Source organism: Typopeltis vanoorti, chromosome 4, assembly GCF_054136105.1.
Source record: "Typopeltis vanoorti isolate ZY-2024b chromosome 4, IOZ_Tvanoo_1.0, whole genome shotgun sequence".
Lineage (NCBI taxonomy): Eukaryota > Metazoa > Arthropoda > Arachnida > Uropygi > Thelyphonidae > Typopeltis > Typopeltis vanoorti.
The window spans coordinates 92,974,733-92,993,826 of NC_143552.1; the positions used below are offsets into that span (position 1 = coordinate 92,974,733).

At 34.2% G+C, this 19,094-nt stretch overlaps 1 protein-coding gene across 2 annotated transcripts in view; it reads left to right on the forward strand.

The window, feature by feature from the left end:
* The window catches only part of LOC150107499 (uncharacterized), a 181,935-nt gene that overhangs the window by 113,814 nt on the left and 49,027 nt on the right, over nucleotides 1-19,094 (forward strand). For both annotated transcript variants that reach the window (XM_090391919.1, XM_090391918.1), the window contains exons 20-29: nucleotides 711-764; nucleotides 5,217-5,270; nucleotides 6,912-6,965; nucleotides 7,153-7,206; nucleotides 7,422-7,475; nucleotides 9,497-9,550; nucleotides 12,085-12,138; nucleotides 16,518-16,571; nucleotides 17,023-17,067; nucleotides 18,593-18,646. In XM_090391919.1, coding sequence (XP_090248045.1) covers nucleotides 711-764; nucleotides 5,217-5,270; nucleotides 6,912-6,965; nucleotides 7,153-7,206; nucleotides 7,422-7,475; nucleotides 9,497-9,550; nucleotides 12,085-12,138; nucleotides 16,518-16,571; nucleotides 17,023-17,067; nucleotides 18,593-18,646 — 531 coding nt within the window. The remainder of the gene's footprint in view (nucleotides 1-710; nucleotides 765-5,216; nucleotides 5,271-6,911; nucleotides 6,966-7,152; nucleotides 7,207-7,421; nucleotides 7,476-9,496; nucleotides 9,551-12,084; nucleotides 12,139-16,517; nucleotides 16,572-17,022; nucleotides 17,068-18,592; nucleotides 18,647-19,094) is intronic.

Consider the following 19,094-nt stretch of genomic DNA (forward strand, 5'->3'; position numbering starts at 1 on the left):
TTTAGAAAGGGTTGAGAAACTCAAGAGAAGGGGAAATTAAAGTTACAACAAAAAGGATGGTTTGACCTTTAACACCTACCAACTTTTTCAAGGAAAAGTCGTTTAGTAAGCATATAATAAATCTGTCTTGACTGTTAAATTAAACAAGCACTTTTGAGAAACTTAAAAGTGTGAATGAGTTATTTGTGCTAAATACGGAATCTGTACATAAATTATTAACTACATTATACAGGGAGCAAGGAGCATTTCCTTCTTCTCCTGGGATAGCTACGAGTAGTTGAAAGGTCATTGCATTTACGTCCTTGGCTGCATTTACAGAAAGCCAGCAAGATATTATCTACTTATGATAATGAAGAATCCTTTGTTGCCAAGATATGCGATATGCATCTTAAAAATATTCAAGGTGATGATAATGGCCTTATTCTACAGCAGGTTTAGCTTCTGTAAGAGTTATTATGAACAAGACAACAATCTGTAGAATTACTCGTAGAAAAGTAAGATTACTTAAGGATGTTTTGCTAATAAAGAAAATATTAAGAATAATTTTTCTGTTGAAGAAAATAAAAAGCAAGTTCGCAGTCAGTGTTTGTGAGCCAAATTACTTATTACCGTGAAATATTCAACTTTCATAGTTAAAAAATTACCCATAATTAATTTTGTAATTTCTCTTTGTTCTATTTTATAATTTCGAATAATTTTTCCGGTTCCAGGGTGAAAAAGGATCAAGAGGAGATTTAGGACCTTCGGGCTTAACTGGATCTAAGGTGAGATAATAAAGAACCTTAAAAATAAAAAGGTTAAAAAATAATAACATCAAAATTTGAATTAAATAAATACATCCGAATATGATATGTCTGTAAAAATATCAGAAATTTAATTTAAAATCTATCAAATTGAATTTTTATGTTTCAGAGACACGTCATAGTTGATAAAACTTGAAGCGTCTCCCATGTTCACGCTTCGCTGATAAACGTCCTCCCGATTAATTAATTCATCTGTTAATTTATCACGTAGGTGATTTGATCAGCTCTTAACGTAAAGAGAAATCTCGGAAAGCATTCTACTCACGAACTGTTGCTCTGATGCACAGAAGATGTAAAAGTGAAAAAATCTATGCTAAGACTAACTGACGTGCTCAAATCACTTAATCGATTTGTGGCAGGATGATCTCATTAAGTCTTTCATTTTTGACACGCTATAATTTGTGGCTTTCTCTTTATACGATGCCTTTGCCTTCTTCCGTACTCAATTGGATATAAACTAGTTGTATATATGGTTCTACTTGTTTAGGTTAGTTTTGTCCACGTCATTTAAGATCACTCGGACTCTTTCTGCAGATGCTCGACTTTATTGTGTCGGTCATTTTAACTCGTCCTGCAAGTGCACAAAAGAACTCTCTCTCTCTCTTCAAAAACAATCTAAATGCTAACATTAATGAAAAACGACGAGAACTTCATTACTTCGATATTAGAGTTTCATTTAATTGGGAAATGGAAGCAGAACAATTTCTAAACTGGAACACACTATGACATACAACTGAGCCCAAACTCCGAAATCCACACGAAATTAAAATCAGCCTATATAAGTTTTATAATTTTTGAATAAATACAGAATTCATTTTCTACTCACTGTATAAATTTACATCTTATCGTGGCCTGTAAGTTACCACTGACTTTGACGAGTGAAGAGTTCTATGTTAATTTTTTACAAATGTGTTTGAGATTTACATGGGGAAATAGGTATTTCCCCATGTAAATCTCATTTTCAAAGTGCTTTTCTAATTTTTATTTCAGAAAAATCCTTAACTAACTAGATCTAGCTTATCCCCTTTTATTAAGTGAATTTGACAAATTACTTTTATCCCATGTAAACTGTCAGTATTCAAGTTGGACAACATGCTTGGTTGTACAATTCCATTGGTCGAGTATAATATCAGTATGATTTCATCTGAAGAAAATTTGGGTTGTGATCTCTTTTAATTTTACAAAAAGTATCGTCAATTCCTTTTATTCCCAAATGGAGTACACCGTTTCAAACTAATAACTTTATTATTAATTTAATTTAATTAGCTTAAAGTTGATGTAAGTGGGCCTCCGTAATGAGACCCCCCAGACTCCATGGAGGTGCCCTTATAATAATAATACTAACTTTATTAATACTTTTATTAATTATAAGATATGATAGTTTTCCCTCAAACTGTACAAATATAGCATCAAATAGTAATAAAGATGCGATTTGAATAAACTGAAAGTGAATTAAATCTTCTAGATAATAATACTGACTTTCGAAAAATTAGGAATCTCAGCAGCAACTTCAGAAAGAAAAGACTCCATGGAATAGATTCTTTCGCAGCTTTTGTTTAAGAAATTCGAATATTTTAATTTTTGTAATGTGGAAAATATGTTTACTGTTATTTCGTATGTTATTTATCTACCTGCAAGACAAAATATTGTTGTTTTCTGATACCTGCTTTTTCTTGCTTTTTGAAGACTTTTATAGTAGTCAGCAGCTGTCTGTTTTCAGATTCCATTCTCTTTGATTTTTCCAGTCCTCATCCTGTAAGTCTTTTTTCTTCATAATTCTCGCAATGGTTTCTCTCCATACATTCCTTGTTCTTCCCCTTTTTCTTCTTCCAGGGATGACCAATTCATAATTCTCAATGGCCACCTTTCTTAACTCATTCGCTGGACATGTTGATACCAGTTCAAAGCAAGTACCGACATCCTCTGCTTAAAAGGTTGTTCAATTTCTATTTCTGTTCGAATATATGCATTCCTCATACATTCCATATGTGTTTCTCTCAAAGTTTTTCAGAAATAATCAATCTCCACAATTTCTACTCATTTCCTTTTGCTGTTAGTGAGAGTCCAATACTCCCATCCATAGGTCATTATACTCTCTAATCCCCTGATACATCTTAGTTTTCCTTGAGATCTTGTGACTCCATAAGGTCTCAAGAAATACTTTTGTTATATGTGAAACACATATCAATCAAAAGTATTCTGAAAATTAATTGAAGACAATTCAAAAAACATATCTAACCACAAAAGCGGCATAAAGAGTAATGGAACATCGTTATGGAGTTTCCAAACGCTCATCAAAGACTGGTTTAAGGGTGACGTAATTTACGTGTGATTTCATGTCATCGGTATTGTTCCTAAGTTAAATATTTAGGCATCTCTCTCTCTCTCTCTCTCTCTCTCTCTCTCAATCGACGAAAGACACAAGGAAGATGCATGGCAAATACTGGTCATCCTTCACCTATCCTGTGTGCAGTTTTTTGTTTTGTTGGAGAGGCTTCATACCCCCCAATGGTGGCTGTCTGTTTCTGGTCGTTGCTTTTAACGTTTGATGCATTCAGATGCACTTCGAGATTGTAATTTGAACTTGTTTGACCAATTGTAGCTTGTCTATTTACCATCCTGTCGATGGTAAATGCGATTCTATCGATCTTTCATCTTCTAGCATCGATATTTTTTCTTTACCACATACCTGACGTTGACTTGATGTTTTGTCTTTAACACGCCGTTATCACACACACACACACACACACACACACACACACACACACACACACACACACACACACACACACACACACACACACACACACACACACACAGAGAGAGAGAGAGAGAGAGAGAGAGGCGAGGAGTTACATCTGGTTTTCCTAACAGGGCAACGGTTTCCGAGATACACTTACCAGCCATCTATTTCCCTCTAGGCGGTGGTAAGAGATTCGAAGAGATCTCACTCAAGCCTCCGAGGCTTTATCACCCACACTTGAACGTACATACTGTCTCTCTGAGATAGTTTACCCTATTATTATGACTACTAAATCTTCCAGTTACACCTGTTACCACCAGTTAATCGCGTGTAACTAGTAGATTCAATTTAGTATCAGAATGTCTCTTTGGGGCACAAATCGCATGGTGCTAAATTGTCGAAATGGTTTTCAGTATGTAAAATGCTGTTTATCGTAATATGAAATTACGACTCCTACCACTCAACAATGACGACAGTAGCGCGGAGCTAGTACAAGTTCGTGTAAATTTTAGAACAAGGAAGAAGAAGCAGAAGAAGAACGTGCCTGGTTGAATAATATATTCGACATACATGAACGTGTGCTGTCTGTAGCATGTCATCCTGTGTGCTAGAATATGACAATCATAATCTTTTTCTGCTGCGTCACGGAACTAGACAACTGAATAGAAATCGACCTCTGATTTACGGGCAAACCTGTGTCTGTCAAGCGAACTACTTCTTACATCCATCCCGCAGCAAAATTATTTAATTTAAAGACATATACGCTAACCAATGTTTAAAATAATCAAGAACAACAAAAATAATCAGCAATCGACGCGTGTTATAAGTTTAACTTATAAAAGAGCACTGGTCGAATTAATGTTTTTTTTTTTTTTTCTTTTCCCGAATTGGAATAGCAAAGCTATATACGGTGTTCAAAAGAAGGCGCTGGTGTCCATTGCGATTTATGTTTCATTATTTAAACGGGAAAGTCAAAATTGCATATTTTTTTTTAGAATCATGTGGAATTTTCTGTTGAGTTCTTCATGTGGATCGTATTATTTACTTACATGAGCTTTAACAATTAGCTCTCTAAAAAAAAATAAATCTAGAGAACAGAAGTGATTTTTATTACCATTAACGATTGTCCCACATAGGTTACGGGTACCGGATACAAATATGGTATGACGTGAAAATTTTTACATATCAAAAGGTAATTATTGTTTTATTACTAATACACGTTACTGTAATCCAAAGCATGCTCAGGACAACTGAGATTTCTGAACGTTATAATTATCAGACCGATTTTTTAAGTGTGTCGTCTTGGATAAACATCCTCAATAATATAATTAGCATTTCCTTTGTGTATACCAGAATTATTGGTGGGCCATAATTTTTATGAGTGCTTAAACATATTTGCAAATCCCGTTTACCAGAATTATCGGTGTGCCATGATTTTTATGACTGCCTTTAAATACGTTTGAAAATCTCCTATACTTTCCCTAAACTAAACAGAAGCAAACGAAAAAAAGTAAGAGTACAGGTTTTGGCATCCTAATATTACTCACTCACTTACCTACTCACTCTCAGATGGCGCTGCTCCACCTTTTAAATTGCATATTTAATCTGCCATTAACTTATATCGGCGGTTTATGGACAATAAATCATCCGTATTTTCGTTTCTCTTATAGGGAGAAAAAGGAGAAAGAGGAGAAGGTGGATTCGCTGGACTTGATGGTCAGAAAGTAAGAATTTTTTTCTTTAAATTTATTACCTTTGTAATGTTATTCGAAACGGAATATTTCGAATATCTTAAAATTCAACACTAATCATAGCTTCTTATTTCTGTGGTTCATCTTTCCTCCAACTCCAGTCCACAAAAGATTAGAAACCAATGAATATATTGACCTAGGTTGGGTTGATTTGATAAAATGGGACTCTGCATCAGAGTTCAAACGTGGTTCATTCCAAGTAAACTCTTCAGTAATTTGACATTGGTATTATGCTGAATAGAAATCATCTAGTAATACTTGAAGACTCACCAACATTCCTTCCTTAGTTGGATTCAAATCCACGCTCTTTGGTATCAAAGCTGAGATGTTATTTACCTGATCACACAGGTCGACATATAAATGAGAGAAGGAAGAAAAAAAATGCATGACTCATAATTGCAGCTACTCGTACTACTTTTACGTAGTACGAGGCCTACTCTTATGCCCAGCGGCAGGTCCCACTGTCTTAAGCAGTAATTTACGTTTTAAAGGCATACTAATCATTCATTCATAAACAGCCTTCGTGTTGTAAACCTTAACTCTCAAATCCTTGTCACGCATGACCTCTTCCTTCTGTCTTTATCACTGATTCATTCTGTAATAAACCATATTGCTGCCTGCCGGGCCTCAGCTTCATTCACGCACGTAAAAAAAAAAAGAAAAAAAAAAGAGAAAAAAAACCTTTAATCTAAGTTGTTTGCAGACTGCAACGATTTATAGAACAACTCAGTGAGAGTTGCACTTTTCATAATATTCTCCTGTAATTAGTATACACACACTGGGGCAGAAGGAGGTGAATAAGTTAGTGCAATACATGTGCTCAAAACAACCAAATTAGTCTGTTGTTGTTCTGGGATTTGCAAAACTTCAACCGGCTTCCCCGAACAGACTCTGCGATTTGAAATATGATTTCTGTAATAATCTAGCTTTCTTCCAGCTAATGAACCAATGGCATTGCAAACATATCAGCATGACTTGGGAAAAAGATCACTTTCATCAAATGAGAGAAAGCCAAGTTGTTAAACCAGTCATATTTCAAATTGCAGAGGCTGTTCATGAAAGCGACTCAAGTTCTACAAAACCTTTCAAATTACAAGAGAGTTGATCTTTTATTTATGAACGAATTTTGGTCCACTGCCATATCTTCCAGTCAGACCAAAACTGTTAATTACAAAAGATAACCCACAACTCTCACATTCAATTCTAAAAATGCAACTTTTTCTGTTAAATTTGATTGTTTCATACTTCCTTGATAATGCTAACTTGAAACAAGAAAACGTTGATATAGAAATATTTAGTTTCGTCATGAAATAATTTATTTCATTCCGTGTTTCACGTACCTTTTCTTCCAAAGAAATCAAAATGAATGCGATTTAATATGGAAATACGAAACTGACGATTTCACAAATTTTAATAAAAATAATGAGTTCCAAATTTTATTGTAAATCCTTTCATCTGAAGCGAAGTTGTTATAAGGAACAGACTGACACAGATATAGATTGAAACTTTATTATCAAAAGGAATGTAGTAGGTACTTTAATATAACGAAATATTAAAAGAGAGAGAGAGAGAGAGAGAGAGAGAAAAACTAACCTTTTAATTTTCATTTTGTAGGGAGATCGAGGCGCTCCAGGAAAAGCAGGGGAAGCGGGAGAACGTGGAGAACGCGTAAGAGGAATTTCTAGTTTTTATTAACTATTTATCAACTGATAACAAAAAATATGTAACCTGAATAACATAGATGAGTTGAACAATATAGCATTCCTGTGAGCTTTAGATATCGTTTTGCATTTTCAAAAGATCATTTTCATGCACTGATTAGAAATTTTCTTCAGAGACAAAATGTTTATTTCAGGGATTTCCCGGTGCTCCTGGACTACGAGGAGAGCCTGGATTGATTGGTTTCCCGGTAAGATTTTAATGTTTCCTTTTCACATAGAAAGCGCGTATATGAGATTAAAAGTGAATTTATTATTTTTCGTCTTAATTTCCTTCCTAATTACGGTTTTATTTATATTTATTTTAAAGGACATAAAAAAGAATTCGTACGTGCACCACAAAATCTCATGAAATGTGTTCCGATTTAGGTTTGAATCTAAAAATTTGAGAAATTTTATTTTTCAGGGACCGGCCGGACCACACGGTTCTCCAGGACAACCAGGACTGAAAGGTGATAAAGTACGTGAAAAATATTTAAGCATAGTTTTCTATGATTGTGTCATAATTGATTACCTTGGTTACAGTTTGGCGTAGTTGAAATACGACACATCGTCTCATCAGTACAAACATTAAAATGAATTAAATTGGCTTGGAATTTAAGTTTCCGAAATTATGTTAAGTTTTTACAATCGCAATAATCAAATAACAACTATGGAAAGATTTAAAATTGTTCCATTGATAATTGAGAAAATAAAATAAAAACAGTAAAAACAAAACATTTTCAGAAGAAATAACAATGATGACGTCACCTAATTTAATTGTTAATATGTATTAACAATTCTCTTTCGACTTATAGATAGAAATGTTTTATCCACTGATGACCATTTTTCTTGTATGTTTTGTTGAATCTTTCATAATATTAAGATTTCAGTTTCTGGGTTTTAGTAACAATTTAACTTTGGAATCTTCAACAGCTTATCAGTAGCTTACGACTGGTAAGTGAACCAAACTATTACCGCTACAAGAATGAAATATCCATCATTGAGCTTTTGAAATGAAAAAACTCTACAGAGATCATTCATTTCAGTAGTGGAAAGCAATGAAAACAAGTTATTCTCTTCAACGAGCTGTAAAAGGATATACTGAAACCCTGCTTATATGTGTGCAAATCATTCTGGTTTTATAAAGAGAAGTCCACTAGAGTTTGATTTGCATTGATTGCATTTTTATGGGCCTGTACACGAAAGGTCGGTTGGCTAGCCTATAGCACGTTAGTACTATGGGAAACGGAAAACTCATAACTGCTTTACGATCATCTAACGCAATTATGGGTCTATTATTATTTTTTATTTTTCACGTGAGCTTTCATACAACTAATTCTATTACATACACCTGATATAAGCAAGGTAATTCATACTACGATGCTCATCAGAAAATATTTTAAACTGTGCTAGTTTTGTTCGACTTAAATATGTCATGTGAACATACATAAGAAAACTAAATGATTTATCTAATCACTTGAAAAATACTTTTTCAAGTTAAAAGGGAATTCATTTTATTTAGCTAATTAATCAATGCAATTACAATGCAGTTGTAATTACAATTAATTACATTTACAATTAATTGAAGTATAACTAATGTAATTAATGTACTTAAAATAACTAATTTTAATTAAAAATTAAATATTATTTAGTATATTTGCAATTATCATTATTTACTAATGTATTTATTTCACGGGATGGATCGCATACATAAGGGTAAACATTCTATAATTGGAAGAAATACCCACAAAGCCTTTTAAAGAACGGGGGGAATGAGGGATGATTCTGACTCTGCTCACCTTCCCTTAGTGCGCACCTATTTAAGTAGTTATCGACCTTCGTACTCAACAGGATGTGTTCACAATTTGTGATCTAACCAACAAAAAACATATTGATGGTATATCAAGAGGAAATGTGAAACTACAGCGTAGTCAACTACTGGAACAAACTCCAACTCAGCATCAGCAGATTTCAAGAAAGGCATCATGAACGTAAGAAGTATCAGAGTTGAAAAGAAATGAAACTGCAGAAAAATTAGAGATGTGCAAAGTAGACATAATTAGTGTTACCAAGATAAAGAAGACAAAAACATCTGAATCTCATAATTGGATTATGAGAATTAGTATTGACCATTTTTATGGTCAATACTAGTCTAGTCAATACTTTTTTTTGGCCACTTCCTCGTATAGATGTTAGCAAACTTCGCAATGTGTGGTATATTATAGAAACTGCCACATTAATTGACGATGTTTATAATATGAACATTGCTATTCTATACTAATTTAGTAAATAAACTGATAGTTAAAATAAGTAAAACTCTTGATTTAATCAGATTCGGTAATTTTCTCGGTTGAGTGCAAAATTAATCCAGGCATATAATTAACAGAGTTTAAATATTTTGCTTATTTTTATATAATAAATCATTCATAAATAGCATCGTCTTATTTTTTAATCTTCATGAAAGGTTTTTCTGCTGATTATCTGTCATTGAATTTTTAGGGAGAAGCCGGAGAACCTGGGAAACCCGGAGATGTTGCCCGAGCAGGTGAACCAGTAAGCGATTTTTCTTATCCGTTTTTTAAGCAGTTTTTCTCTCACTTTCAATGAAGAGTAGTAGATTGAGGGGGTTAACTAATCAATGGTTCTGTTATAACTCTACATTTGCTATGTACATGTTGTAATGTTAGTACATGTACTAAAATTACAGCAACATATCTAATAAATACATTAACTAAATCAATATCTAAATAATTTTACTGATTTAACGAGAAACGTATTCATGTTGGTAATATGAGTAGCGACAGTTTGTTGCTTGAGCAGTACTTAGAATGTACTTAAATTACTTAGTAATTAATATATATGAAATAGATGAAAGGTTTTGTAGGTAGCTATTTTCAGACCTTTACTTAATCACGAGCTATGTTTGTGAAGCTCTTCATAGAAAACATTCGACCCATCGTTGAAATTTTAATGAAGAAAACGGACACAAAATGATATACCGCATTCCCCCCCCCCCCTTATCCGCGGGTTCGCTTTTCGCAGTTACCCGTGGTCAACTCCAGTCCGAAAATATTAAATGGAAAGTTAAAGAAACAAACAATTCATAAGTTTTAAATTGCACGCCGTTCTGAATATCATGATGAAATCTCGTGCTGTCCTGCTCCGTCCCGTCTGAGACGTGAATCATCCTTTTATCCAGCGTATTCACGCTGTAGTATTTATGCTACCTCTCCTCCCCGCCCCCGTTAGTCACTTAGTAGCCGTATCGGTTATTAGATCGACTCTCGGAGTATTGCAGTGCTTCTGTTCAAGTAACCCATATTTTACTTAATAATTGCCAGTAGTGATGTTGACAATTCAGATATGCCAAAGAGAAGTCGTAAAATGCTTCCTTTAGGTGAAAGTTATCGACTTCATAAGGAAAAAAAAATATATCGTATGCTGAAGTTGCAAAGATTCCATTCACATTCAGATAACGTTTATTACAGTTTGTTCTATTTTATTATCAGTGATTTTTGTTAATTTCTTACTATGCCTAATTTATAAATTAAACTTTATCATAGGAAAAACACAGGGAACTTTATTATGTGTGTATAGGAAAAAACATAGTATATATAGGGTTCGGTACTATCCAGGGTTTCAGTATCCACTGAGGGGTCTTATCCCCCGTGGATAAGGGGATACTGTATACGAAATGAGTTGTAGAAATTAATTAAGAATAAAAAGGGATGAGTCGTATGAGTCGCAAAATGAATAAATAAATATCAGTCAATAAATTATAGGAAAAGCATTCAACCCATAAGTTAATCTATTAGCTATTTTTTTTATGAATATCTTAAAAGTAAAGCAGTGAAAATAGGTTTCCTTTCGTAACTTCAAATGAAAAGCCTGTACGCAGCTGTATTTCTAGGATACAAGTGTCAGTTATCTTTCTGCTTGGAAAAAATTACGGTTATAACTTTATTCACTTTTCCCGTTTATATATATATATATATATATATATATATATATATATATATATATATATATATATATATATATATATATATATATATATATATATATATATATATATATATATATATATTGTATTATATTTATTATATTATTTAGTATTATATTTATTAATGTTATAAATTTTATTAATATTAAATCAGCTGTACACTTTCGTAAATCAAGTCCTAATTTACTTAAAGGCTTTTATGCTTAATCATAAATATGGAAGAAATATTCTCTTTAGTAAGATATTGCATAAGAGAACAAAATAAAATGCCAATTATTATTAGTTTAGATTGACAAAAATAAGCGTTGCATTTTGAAGTAAATTTCATCGCATAACATGATCGGTAAAAAAAGGCGATCAACATAAATTTCATCCTTTATAATTGGTAAACTTTTTTTTTTCACCAAGCCTTCTCATTCGTGAAGAATTCCCTCCATTGTCATACACCGAACCGTGTTATTAGCGCGTATGATAAGACATCAAGTGAGAGCATAACAACGCACAGTGACATTCTTTTTTTGATTAATTACTTAAGACTGATTAAATATTATCACTAATCTCCATTGCCGAAGGACTCTTTCTGTTGTATCTCACATACATTCGGAATGATAACGTCCTTTGTATAGCAGGGATCAGCAAATTTTCTACTCTCGTTGCGTTGAACAGAGAATAAAATGGTATTGCATTCTATTCATGCCAATTCTGTTTCATTTCCCAATTCACAATCCAAATTCTCACAGTTTGGTTGATTCGTTGGTTATTGTAATCAAACCAACCATTATGGAAAGTTAGCTGGAAAAACTTTGGGTACTTCTGCTTCAGTTAAAAAAAATTGTTTGATCAAAAAATATCCATTGTCGTATTTCACTATTTAATTTAAACCAAGCATTAATAGGGTTGCAAACTTAGCGCTGTAATTGTCTGATCGCCAAGTATTGTAACCCAGCGGTAAACCTTTCTACATAATTGCCGCATTTATCTCTAAATGAGAAAGATAATATTTTAATTGACTAATAGCTTTATTATTCAAACAGTTTATAATAGACCAGCTCAAATGAATGAATAATCACTGTCTGTCTTGCAGGGATCAGCAGGTCCCCCTGGACCACCTGGAGAACCAGGAACGGATGGAGCTAAAGTATGTATAGCTTTTGTTGCCCACTCTGAAACACAACTGTAAAAGAAATTAATTAAAACCAGTCTTGTTTACAGAAGTTTAACTTATAGATAACACTTAATTATTCATTCCATCCCTGAAAATAGAAAGTTCAACTGTGACCTGCTTTATGAGAACGATTATAATATCTTTTATTATATGGAAATAACGCGCTTAAATGCTGTGAAGTTTGAGGAATAAGCTATGAATAGTGCGGCAATGTTCTGCAAGTCGCATGTGTGTGTATGTTCGAGTGTACACGATATTTCAAATATGCGATACGCATTTTCAGTATGCTAAGTGAAAGTGGACTACCTCCACTAACGAGTCAATTTTCATCCGTTAATGGAGATTGTCCATAAATTATTTAACATTATTTTTAAAGATTTCTTAAATCTTTCCCTTTCTCTCTTATCATGTCCTTTCTTGCTTCTTCCTTAATGCTAGTCAATCCAACCCAGCCATATATATATATATATATATATATATATATATATATATATATATATATATATATATATATATATATATATATATATATATATATATATATATATAAGTATAATGGGCCTGTTGTCATAGAAGATTAACTTCCCGTCTCTTTCACAGCACTACACAATTTAGGCAAGAATTCCTAACGGGAGAACAATGCACAGTTTGTTTAATAAGTTGTGGGAGGTGTCACTGATAGGTACCCTTTAATAGTTGGAATCAATAATTGGTATCCCTTTATGGATTCCTTTGGGGTTGATAGAGAGATATGTGTCATATTTACGGGATAACGAGTCAGCAAAAAATTAAATGTGTGGGTTGTCAGTCAGGGGTGGCAGGATCTGCACTCTGGTATAGTTTCTTATTAGAGTGGATCTTCTGTAGCTCAAACTGATTTCGTTTGAACTACAAACAGAGCCCCTTCTGTTGAAAAGACCTGGGTTCGAATCCGTATATGACGAGAGGAATCTTTATCAAGAATTTTCAATTAAAAAGGTGAGGCACTCCTCTGCTGCATCTCTAAAGCATATGGGATGCAGCAGCAGAGAAGTGCCTCACCTGCAGATTGTGTGTGTGTGGGGGGGGGTGTTCGTGCGTGCGTGCGTGCGGGTTCAAGAGGCAGGTATTGAGGGACGAAGAAGAACCTGAGTTTCAGGGAGAAAAAAACTTTCATCTCCCTGTGAGACCGGCTAACTCACATTTGATCTAATCTAAAGCACCTAATCAAGGTTCCTCAAGTCACAAACGAGATTTTTCCAACCTAAGGGCTCGTCTATAACTACTGAGTTCTTGGTAATATGGGGGGCTCTGTTTGTTTCTCTAGACTACGGTTTTCGGATTATCTCACCTTTAGACTACCCACGGTACTAATGTACGGGGGTGCGCGCAACAGCTAGGTTCTCGTTCCTGCACCCTGTTAGTATCCACTAGGGGAAGCTAAAGCTGCTATCAACCAAACGCAAGTGATATAACTAAAATGCTCCAAATTTCTCCCCTAAAGGAGGCCAGGCCTGAGACCTGGGGCCAGGCCTAAAAATAATATCGTTTAATATTGAAAGTTTCTCCAGTATCATGCAAGAGCTCATTGCAAATATTTGCAGAGATAATGACTGTGATGTGCTCTGCCTGCAAGAAATTCACAGAGGAGAAGGTGCTTCAAGACCTTACATCCATGGCATGAAACTCATCAAAGAAAAACCTCACGATAAATATGGTAGTGCAATATTTACAAAAGAGAACTTGATCCCATCGTCCATTGACTCAACGAACGACAGAAACAGTGAGATTACAATCACATTAAAAAATATCTCAATCACCTCAGTGATTGAGATATAAAAAATATCTCAATCACCTATAAACCACCAGAAGAATCTTTTTTCCTTCCCTGATATCCTCCTCAATAATAATGCATACATGACTAATGTTGTATTAGGTGACTTTAATAGCCATGGTGTTAACTGGGGTTTACACAAAGTCCAATGAAGATGGAGAACTTGTTGAAAAATGTGCTGAAAACCTTTCTCTAAACCTGATACATAATCCAAAACTCCCTGCATCTTTAAACAGTGGCAGATGAAAGCGAAGCTATAACCCTGACCTCATATTTATTAGCTCAAAAATATCCAACATTTGTGTTAAAAAGGTTTTAAATTCGATTCCGCATTCTCAACATAGACCTATAATGCTTCAGTTCAACCCAGAAATTATGCCTAACACAGTTCCTTACAGACGCCTATTTAATTTCCAAAAAGCTAATTGGAAGGATTTCATGGAAGATCTCGACCGCTCCATGGAACAAGTCCCTCTAAACCCTCAAGAGTATCCTGAATTCATAAAAATACTGAGGAAAATCTCCACCAAACACATCCCCCGAGGATTCCCACAAACTACATTCCAGGCCTTTCCAGTGACAATGAAGCCCAGTATACTGATTACTTACAACTTTACAACACCAACCCCTTCTCAGAAGAGACTATCCAAGCAGGAGAAAAATTATGCTCCAAGATGGCAGAGGAAAGGCGTTCCTCGTGGAAAAAGAAATAGAAGGGTTTGATATGACCCATAGTAGCAGAAAGGCATGGAACTTTATCCACAGAATTAGGAAGGATTTCACTAAGCCATATGAGCATCCCCAGGTAACAGCTAATCAAATTGCTCACCAGCTGCTGCTGAATGGAAAATTCACTAAAAAGCACACAAAAAATAAGATACTTAGAACCTCAAGTGAGGAACAAAATATGATTAACTCAGATTTCACCATCACTGAACTCAACGCTGCCATAAACCTATTAAAACCTAGAAAATATGCAGGCCTCGATGATGTCTGTAATGAACAGATTAAACATTTTGGAACAAGGACTAAAAGAGTGGCTATTAAATCTATACAACACTTGCCTCAGAACCCTAAGGATACCAACTATCTGGAGGCATGCCAAAGTGGTGGCCTTTCTGAAACCAGGGAAAACTCCAACAGAAGCAAAAAATTACAGACCTATATCACTAGTCAGCAACCTCTTTAAACTCTATGAACGATTAATTTTGAAGAGGCTACAACCCCCATCTTATTGCTGAGCAGGCTGGCTTTAGACCAGGCAAGTCCTACATATCACAAATTCTCAACCTTACTCAATATATAGAAAATGGTTTATGAGCAAAAACTAGCCACAGGAACAGTCTTTATAGACCTAACTGCAGCATATGATACCATAAACCATCTCACACTCAAAAATAAAACATACAGAATAACTAGACTATCGCCTTGTCCTCCTGATCCACTCACTCTTGGAAAACAGACGCTTTTAGGTGGACCTGGGGGGGGGGGGTAGGAAGAACTTCTGGCACCTCCAAAAAAATGGCTTTCCCCAGGGAAGTGTGTTATCACCATTATTTTTCAACATCTACGTCAATGATCTCCCCATCTTCCCTGTATAATTCACCTACTAAATCTAAGCTGATCTCATTATAATGTATCCTAATTTGTTGTAAATCATGTTGTACTACTGTACCACTTGTGTTTGGATACGAAATGAATACTGATGTACGACAGGTTTACAAACTTTCCTGTGGAGTCCTATAAAAAAAATACAAATTAAGTTGTTCATTGCCGAAATCAAGTGTACTACGACTTACTGCTTGAGGTTTTATAAAAAAAATCGATGAACAGCGTGTTTTAGTTCAAGAAAGACTGAAAACTTTCCTTTTGAAAATGAGTGAGTGCCACTCCTTATGCTAATATATCAGAGGTCGAAGCGTTTTTATTCCTTTTAGGTTGCGAATTTTATCCAACTAAAAACATATTATTTTATTATTCAAATTAAGGGGATATTAAATCCTACATTGTTTTAAAACCGAATAAGAAACTCAAAGATTGGAATCAGAGAGTTTCATGCCGAATATAGTAAACTATAAGTATCAACGGCCACTACTTGCATTAGCTCACGCTAGTGGCCGCTGATACTTTTATAGTTTACTATATTCGGCACGAAACTCTCTGATTCCAATCTTTGAGTTTCTTATTCGGTTTTAAAACAATATGGGATTTAATATCCCCTTAATTTGAATAATGTTTATATCGCCGAAATGAAGCCTATTGGCTCTTTATATTTAAGTATATTATTTTATTTTTTAAACTCTAGAGTTTAAACTTCATGTAAATAGTTTAACAGTAGACCTTGTCAAATGAAATGTTTTCATTATTAAAGAACTATCTCCGTCCTTGTTTTTATCCAGTATTAATACAGATTTGCTGTTTATAAAAATGTCTTGCTTTATCCTACTTGAAAGCATTCAGAGGTATCTTTTCTCCCTGCAAATTCTTCAAATTTTTGTTTATTAATCACAGTATTTATTTTGCGTTTTTGATATTTCAGGGAGATATTGGGCCCCCTGGAACTGCAGGTTCTGCTGGTCTTCCCGGGCTTCCGGTGAGTATTATTTGCCTTTTTGTTTGCATTGCTTTATTATTCTTAGATTACACACTAGTGTGTGTGTGTGTGTGTGTGTGTGTGTTCATTTCCGGACGGACTCGCATTAAATTTCTTTTGCAATATTCATAATCTTAACATTCATGCATTGAATTTGCATTCCTCTCATTCAACTAAAAAAAAAATGCACGTTATAGTTAAATTTCAGCCGGAAAGTTAGCCAAGAATGAATAATTAAATCTGATAATTATCAAAACATTAAACTTTTCGCGCTCAGTCCGCATGTGCAATATATTCATAGTAATATAGAAATAAATGAGAGCTTCCATAGTTGCCTAAGAATTACACAATTTCTTGTCTGAAGTTGAAAATATTCCATAATTTAAAACATATACCCCCCTCCCGAAAATTGCATTTAGTTTATCATTGCTTATGTTTTGCTTCTTCTTAGGGTGCACTAGGCCAACCTGGAATCCAGGGAGAAGAAGGAGCCGTGGTAAGTTTTAGCAGCATTTTTATATTATGTTTACTTGGCTGAATAACACAGAAATTTTCATAACGTTTGCCACTTGAATCATTTTGAATGTTTACGTTTAAAATTTATTTTACAATTTAAAGATAACTACATCATCACAAGATGATTGTACTGATAACAATAATGAATTAAATAGCAAATAAAGCAGAACCAGTCTGTTCTTGTTTCATAAGAACGTTGATCAAACCAGGAAAATTACATTGGATGTGATCTTCATAGGTTTTGAAAACGTTTTTGATAGGTACAGCATGATAACTTCTTAGATTTGTGAAAGATTTGTGAAACCGGGCTAACAATACTAGGGTATGGTATACAGTGGTGCAATCTCGAGCAAAATTAGAGTGACTGCTATACCATAAGTCTAAATGGATGCCATGTTTATCGCTTCCAGATCAGGTCTTGTGCTTGATAGCAAAGGGAAGGAAGCAGAATTACATGCAACTGTTTGTGGAGGATGCAAACACAGAAAGAATTATTAAATGTCAAGAATGATATTGTGAAGCTTCGGTCTAATTCACATTAGAATTCCTCGAATTCCTCTCAAAGTTTAAGCTTATGTTCGCTGATAGGTATAAGGATGTGTCGACCAGTACTGATTCATATACTTTACGAAACACACTCACTTATAGCTGCGAGCAAAAGTCCGTTCATTCATTCTACTTTCTTTGGCATGAAGTTTCACAGTTTGTCACTAGAATGCATGGACTGAGTTCTAATTTCTACTATACATAGGACATTCGTATCCATGATACGAATGTCTCTACTGATTTTTAGAGTTTGATTGCTGTAACACGTTTAGAATTCATGACCGGCTGTACCAACATTACTTGAGTGCTAAGTCAAAACGCTGCGACAACAACAAAAACTGACAACAAGAATTCGAAGAGTTCTTCCTGACATGTGGCTGTTTCTCTAGTAGGACAATGTGCGGTTCTATAGGCGTTAAATCTCGAAAGTTTTAGAATATAAATATTCTGAAAGCCTACAGTAGCAAGTTGAAGAAAAATTAATAGAATCACAATAATTGAATCACATAGTTTATATATTAAAGTCCAATTCTGAAACTTAAAATGAAGGGGGGGGGATAATTTAGTTGAATATTTTTCAAATGACTCTCCAAATGTTAATGCCACTTCATATTGAATAATGATTGTCATAAAGTAAGCCTAGACAGAAGTCTAGGCTTACTTTATGCAACAGATCATAAACTACAGTAACGAGAGCAAAACACTTGAAACACTTGTGTTACTCAGCATGCAATTTTAGTAGTCAAGTGTTCGGAATTTTTTATATTGAATCGAGCGATATAATACTTTTAAAACGATCCTACATTAACAAACGTAACATTCCGTTTTCGAGTAAAAATTGGTTGCTATTTTTAAATACCTGAAATTATTTTTAATTATTTGTTCAAAAAACGTATTGGCCATTTTATATGTGTATTGTTTACATTTATGATAAAATAATTATTTAATTTTTTTTTCAGGGACCAAAAGGCTCAAAAGGTGATGTAGGACCTCGTGGACCTGATGGATTAATTGTGAGTTTTTTCTAATTATAAATATTGCAAGAAAGTATAATAATTTGAATCGAATAATTTATCCATCATTTTTAGAAATATTTGGAATATGCGTAAAACATTTGAAGCACATTCGTATCTACATTTATATGATGAGATTCAAGTAAAAAACGAAAGGAATCATTTCGAATAATTTTAATGGCTATCATGAATGTTGAGTATGAAGACAGATTGAGAAAATGCAATTGGCAGAAATATGATCGAGACATATAAGCTATTAATGGATTATTACCAGATTAATGTGGGAAAGATTTGCATAGAATAGGCAAAGATAGGGAGAGAACAAGAGGCCATCCCTTGAAGCTGTATAAGGAGAATGTGAGCAAGGGGAGTGAGGAGTAGATTTTTTTTGCATTAAGAGTGGTGGGTGATTGGAATGCATTGCCTGAGAGTCTGGTGAGCGCAGAGA